The sequence below is a fragment of the Mycetomoellerius zeteki genome, unplaced genomic scaffold (genome assembly GCF_001594055.1).
Source record: "Mycetomoellerius zeteki isolate Tzet28-1 unplaced genomic scaffold, Tzet1.0 scaffold70, whole genome shotgun sequence".
NCBI lineage: Eukaryota > Metazoa > Arthropoda > Insecta > Hymenoptera > Formicidae > Mycetomoellerius > Mycetomoellerius zeteki.
Window position 1 is genome coordinate 3,099,348 of NW_017257720.1, and position 7,359 is coordinate 3,106,706.

At 31.6% G+C, this 7,359-nt stretch overlaps 1 protein-coding gene across 2 annotated transcripts in view; it reads right to left on the bottom strand.

The window, feature by feature from the left end:
* Positions 1–3,518: 3,518 nt before the first annotated feature.
* The window catches only part of LOC108729088 (uncharacterized), a 30,481-nt gene continuing 26,640 nt past the window's right edge, over positions 3,519–7,359 (bottom strand). For both annotated transcript variants that reach the window (XM_018458017.1, XM_018458016.1), the window contains 2 exons: positions 3,856–4,425; positions 3,519–3,749 (listed from right to left, as the gene is read on the bottom strand). In XM_018458017.1, the coding sequence (XP_018313519.1) occupies positions 3,557–3,749; positions 3,856–4,425 (763 nt within the window). In that variant the 3' untranslated portion in view covers positions 3,519–3,556. The remainder of the gene's footprint in view (positions 3,750–3,855; positions 4,426–7,359) is intronic.

Here is a 7,359-nt window from a genome sequence, read left to right on the forward strand (position 1 = left end):
AATACTCTAAAATCTAGATATATATACTTGAATTTAACATGCCCAATAAAACAAATTACAAATATTTTAATTTTTTAAATTATATTATATTTTCACACATCTGTTTTCTTATTCATTAAAATACAAATTATATGTATAATCATGTGTCTCGACTTTGAATTATAAAAGTGTTTTTAAGGTATAAAGAAGACGCATCTAAGTATTTTCATTAAAAATTTGGTGACAAGTATGCAGCATTTCATATGAAACAATTAATTCAGAATATCTTCGCGCACATTTTATTTCTTCGTATTTATTATCAAATTCGTCACAGAAAAGGAGATAATTACGTCACAAAGCTCGCAATCAATGATATACTGATATACGCATATAATACGATCTTTGTCATAACAGCGATTATCACCACAAAGACGTCGATATTGATTGCATTGCGGAATATCATGAAAAATATGATAATGTCGGTTCCAGGATCTTTTCCATTTTAAGCTTAGTTATACATACCATTAAAATTGTACATATAATTACAATACTACTGCTGTTACATTTCAAAGCACACATTGCACATCAAATTTAAGATTTTTGCTAAAATGAAAAAAAAGAGGCAGATATCGTCTTCCATTGAAGACATTAGATTTACGTTATGTTATATCAAGAATTCTTTTACAAAATTGTTTAAATCTGAATTTAATTGCATTGTTCTCGAAATAGCAGAATTTTCTTGGCAAACTAATAGTATGTTAAATTACGGATCGCTTTTCTGCGCATTGAGAAATGTTTCATTAATGCATTCGAATTTGTCTTCTTTCATTCGAATTTTAACAGCATCGTTTGCTGAGGACCATGCATTCACATGTTTAAAAACCCGAGAAATTTTATCAAAATCGAGTTAAAAATAATAAAATGTAATATCATATAAAAGAATAGAATCATACAGAAATTATTAGCCTTTTAAGATCTTTCCTATCTTTGAGATAGTTCTACGTAAAATGTATTATGTTGAAATGTTTTTTATGAATTTATTTAATTTTCATCTCGAATATTTCTACTCTAAAATCTACTTCAAACTAAATCAGTTCCTTATGTGATAGCAAATAATAAATCAAGTTAGGTAAAAATTATGTCTTAATAATCGAATCCATGGTCTTTAGATTACGAAGCTCAAGCATTATAGTCCTATCAAGAACGAGCCGAAGTCGCTCCAGATAGGACTCAGCGATTGGTTAAATGTTCGCGATCTTTATAAAACCGAGATTGCTATGCGTATGATTTAAAGCTTCGGAAACGAGAGTGTCGAATACTGCGTGTGTATTAGTGAATTATGCGATATTCAAACGAGGACAACTACAGTGACGATGACGACGGCGATGACGACAACGGCGACGATGACAAGAATGAAAATGTCAAAACTAGTTTATTGTAAATTACGCTCACGAGAAACGAGAACGAATGGGAATTGAATACATTGAATATACATAAATGGGTACATATCCGCGTGTACAGTTGAAGCCCAATGTAGTATGTAAATAAGCCAAGCGGACAATACATGAAAGAGAGAAAGATAGCGAAAGCAAGAGAGAAAGAGAGAGAGAGAGAAAGAGAATGTATGTGATGAAGAATATAAAAGACGAGTGATGTCGTGCATTGCAATAAACGCAGACGCCGGCGGAATTTGCAAGGGAGAAAGCTTTCAATTCCAGACACACAAACAAGATTAATTAACTCGCTGTTAACAAGTGTCGTGACGAATGATCGTTGATTGATGATGTAAAGTAATAATACCAACCTCTCGTCTCGGGCGAGATTTTTCTCCACGTGCGAACGATCCGATCCTGTTGACGATGGATTAAAAACAAAAGAGGTAATATAATAAAAAAAAAACTTTATTACAGTCGCTTAAAGAAAGAATTGAACGATCGTATATGTACAAACAAAAAATAAACGACCGATAGGCTTTAAAGCAATCTCGATTAATTAACGCAAATATACAAGGTGTCCCGAAATTTGCGAATCAAAATACCATATTCAAAGAGTTTTTGTTTTATTGACAAAAATGATACAAAAGTATGCGCCATGACATTCGCCTTATAGCGCTAATCCTCAAACTAGTTAATGTATAATACATGAATCGCGTAATGTACAAAAGTACATAAGGCGCAAGATAATAAAACCGTGGTTGTTTACATCTCAAAAACTCGGAATGAAAACTATTGTTCAAAAATTGCTGCTTGGAATGAAAAATGGCAAATAAGTTTTTATCGAGAATTTTATGGCGAATAACTTTTTTTCGAGAATTCTCTTGATATGGTATTTTGATTTGCCAATTTTTCGGGACACCCTGTATATCAACGTCGCGTCAGATCGATGGAATTGGCGTCAACCGCTCCGCTAAAATATCGTATCGATACATCTCGAAAATAATTTAAAAAAAAGAAAGAAGATTTAAATTCCTACCGATGGGCACACACTCCACAATATTTCATTACAGGCTCAACCTAAGAAGTGCGAAGCGCGATAGCCGGTATTTTCCGAACAGAATTCTCACGTCTTACCGCTGCTGTGCCCCTTTACATTCAATCTTAATCAACAGCGAAGGCGTTTATCGATTTTATAATGTAGGTACCTTAAATACGTAGGAGTATTATACATACTATTGCGACGCGTAAATCAGTCGAGATATACATAGGACGCGGCCGAGACATAGCGGACATATACATACAACAAAGTGATAGGTACCTGTAATGAAACGACTGTATACATATGTATCGAAGAGAAAATTATATCGTATGTAATTGTTAATGACGTTAAATGCACACTGGTCGTAGCGATGATATTTTTTATCGAAAAGTGCTCAGCGAAATCTACTGACCCATATTGACTCACTCACTGACTCGCTCACTCACTCTGTCACTCCGATCACTCACTATCCACTCTCACTACAGTATATATGTTACGAATATGTGCTTTATATAGTTTAACAAAATAAATTATTTCAAAAATTTATAGCGTTTTTAACGCCTCTCATTTCCAGTATGAATGTTTTTCTCTTCGTGTGTACCTGTAAATTCTTTTACTTTAATAAAGCTATTATTATTATCATTTAAGGTGCATACATGCAATGTGTGTGTGTGTATGTGTGCGTGCGTGCGTGCGTGCGTGCGTGCGTGCGTGCGTGCGTGCGTGTGTGGTAATATATATTTCATAATAAAAATTTCATAATTTCATAATAAAAAATTTAAAAATTATGGATTTATATAAATTTCATGAGAAAGTAAGATATACAATAACAATTGCCTTGATATCAATTTTAATTCAATAATTATATCATATCAATATTATAAAAATGCTACATGAAAAAAATTAGACAAAGTAACAGAAACTTTATATTGCTTTTTTATCAATTAGTGAATTTTTTGCATAATATATTGCTGCAATAATTGCTGTCAACAAGATTTGGCATATTATGGTATATTTTTTACATGATATTCTTATATCAACATAATTATATTACATTGTACATTATCTAAGAATATCTTTTATATACAATGCTAAATAGAACTTAAGGAATAAGCAAGTCTGTTATCACTTTCGCTTCTTGTATCTCGAGGATGCTTTTTTTATCGCGAATCATCTCTAACTCGTGTATCAAAGCTTTCGCAGCCTCAACGCAATCATCCGTCTCCTCCGCAACAGATACATCCGGAAATTCATTTTGTAGAAGATGAAATATTACGTTCAGCTGATTGACAGATCTGCAATCATATCGTTGATAATATAAATTTATCTTCCATTATCGCGACACGTTTTTTCGCAAATCGGCCAAAGAGAGCGCAGATCCGCTCGTCAGCGATCCATTACCTGGCAAAGATCCTGATATTCGCTTTGTTGACATCGATCGATTGTATCTCAACCAAACAATACATCAGACAGCCGTGTTCTTTCACCAAGAAAATATTGTCCCAAACTTTTGTAAAGGTTCTCGCGGTTAAGAAACGAAAGAATTTATTGCCGAACCCATTTCGATCATCTTGATTGTCTCGATCGTCTGTCTGAATATTAAAGATCTTCTCTATGGTAGATGTGCTTTTCAAGGCTAATATCGCACTACGTTCGCTTTCATTTAAAAATCTTATACATGAACTATTGATCGTTTCGTCGATAGAGAGCTCAATGGTCGGCAGAGGGATTTGGAATTGTGTCTCATCGATCTCGTATGAGATTATACCCCAGCACTTGATGACAGGTTCCTGATCGAACGTCGGTAGATCGAGCACTACTGTCGCCACAACGGCTCCGGGATGGATCGAGTTAATTTTTTCCGAATGGAAAAAATATCCTTCTTTCAATTTCCAGAACATCGAATCGCCGAAAATCTCCTCGTCCGATGTGGATAATACGTATGGATAATATCTGGGGTTGAGCAGCGTGCTGCAAAGAAAATTTACATAACCGCGTTTGACACTATTGACTATCACGTCTAAGAGTTCCTTTTTCTCAACGTACAGTTTTCAGTTAATCATGTGTATATTAATAAAATATCTTGTTGCTGATTCAAGTTTTCAGCGAGTAAATTATAATTAAAAAAATATTTATTAAACAATAAGAATCTTATTGTAAAAATATTTATTATTTTTACAGAATTAGTTTTTAATGACAATCTAAAATCTAATAATATAAATAAAAATTATAAAGTACAATTTGTAGAAAATTTAATGTTGATAAGTGTCTACATAAATTTTTAAATTATCATCCCGTTATAGAATACAAAACACATAAAATATAAACAACAATAAAAAAATTTATTTTAGAATATTCGATTTTAATTCTCAGAAATTTTTTTATCCTCTATATGTAATTAAATTATTCATCTATGGTAATAAATTGTGGTTGCATCGCGTGATATAATGTCATAATCTGTTGGGTGAAATTATTCTTGGGAAGGAGATATCTCGCGCTTTCTACGGGATATGTAAATATTGACGTGAAAAATAAGAAAGGTGTGTCATGAATTAGATGTTCGCGGAACTACACAAAAAAGGTTATTTTGCTGAGATATTTAAAAATTTAGCTGGATATACAGATCTAAAAATAATTTTGTTGGATAAAGTAATTAGGTAGGACGCTAAAACTTATTGTTAAAATGTTAAAATTTATTGCAGTATTGCTCATCATGCTTGCAATTTCCATATAATTATTTTAATGGTTCAATAAAATAATTTTCAGATCTGTATGTATTATAGAAGTGAATTTTAAATATTTCAACAAAATCGTTCATTCCATGTAAGCATTTAAGAATAAAAAGAAACTAAATCAGCAAAATTTCTTAATCAAAATTCATTGTTGTGCCATATGATAGATTTTGCCTTATTTAATAATGATACATAATGTTGATGCATGACTTGTGTATGTGTAATGGATACTTATATGCATTCATTAATGCGTGAAAACCCCTGATGTTACGTAACGTATGTGATGTATGCATATTGAATATAGCATGAATGCAGATCGATGTGAGCTAATCGAAGCGACAAACAGCTTGCATTTTAATTAATTATGTTTGAATATCAACCCTCGGTTTGAATATCAATCATGTTGAAAAAGAATGCTAAAAGTAATACGTCGTATTCAAACTGACAGATTCATTGTTCGAACAGATTGAGATATCAATGCGAGAATAATCGAAGACAAACTACCATTGGACTTACAGAAAGAAAATAAATCGTCTCAACTTCCGCCATTCAAACAATTCAACTTAATCTTACTTCTTTGTCTGCTCGATTTGCGCTTCCTGTAGAATATATAATATATGGATTTAAAATCTTGACATATATACGGTTCTATCATATTAAAATCTTAATACTTTTCAACTATCTTGATAATTTCCATATTACTTTGTTATATTTCAGATATTATTATCATATAAACAATAATTACAGATAAAAAAAAATTACGAATATATTTTTCCCAAAAGAAATCAGGTCACGCACAGATAACACAGTTGCCAAGTTGGCGGATATTGCATACGCGAATCGACCTTGAATGCAATGCTTACATCGACATTATCCATGCAAATCGACCCGCGAACAAAAATACTAATCGCGATGTTCCTGCAAAAGTATAATAACGCAATATCAACAGTGATGGAATAATTTTATTATGCAAATGGCAACTAAAGAAAATGCTAATATAATTTGCAAAATTTGCTTTCCTTCCTTTTTTCTTTTCATAAAATTCAAATTGCAATGTTTTATACATTCCCTTTCTCTTATACACCACATGTTTTCCTTTCGTTTTAACAACATATTTAAAGCAACTTAAAGCGCGAAATTAAGAATTAATTAATTAGATACTTCTTCAAATTAATATATCTAAAAAATAAACATTAAGAAGCTGATAAACATAAAAATACAGGCGAGAAAGAAATTTCTCCGATTTCATTTATTTTTCGTTGCAATCTTATACTCTAATCTACTTTTCAGTCCGTTGCTTTCAAATTGAGATATTGTATCGCAACAGAAGTTTGGTCGAAGAAGTCTGCTGCCGACGTTTCGACGCAATCTGGTATAGCTATTTTCACCTCATCACCGCTGAAGGAGTCGCTAAAAATTTCTTCAAGTGAAAAGCCAACCGGAAGTGGGTGAAGGAATTTCAAGCGCCCACAACAATTCAATAGCGATGATGAGGCGAAGACAGCCGTACGAAATCAGGTCAAAAAAGTAAAAACAGATTGTCCTAACCAATGACTAAAAAGATTATATCAACAATTCTTTCATTTATAGTTTTAATATTTATTTTTTAATATTTTCGCATTTCTTTTTTTCTATATTTCAATACGAATTGAAATGCAAACAACAAAAACAAATACCGGAAATAAAATTAAATATATTGTAGAAATATTAATAATATAAAAATATAATTCGTGTTATTTCTAATAAAATTATAAAATTATGTATTTTTAACATTCATTAAACTCACGTCCGAGAAAGATGGGAAAATGTTAATTGCATACGTGTAATCGAGGTGCAATATTTCATGGTCAGTTTTTTACAACGCAAGTAGGGGAGAGTTGCCAAATGCGTACTGGTCGCCTAAATCGTACCTCATCAATATTTTATATTATTAATTAATACAGGCAATATTTAGTAACAATAATATAAAATATATGAGAAATTAGTAATATAGAAAAATATAATAGTCTATGTCTTGTTTTATGAATGTTAGCGACGTTTTAAGAAATCAAGTACATCTGATATTAATTTTTAATCAACTTATGTAGTTGATAACAACGCGATTATCCAATTTTATTATAAATTTTTATATTTTTATAAAAGAAGATTTATTGTAGAATATTTTACATTCACT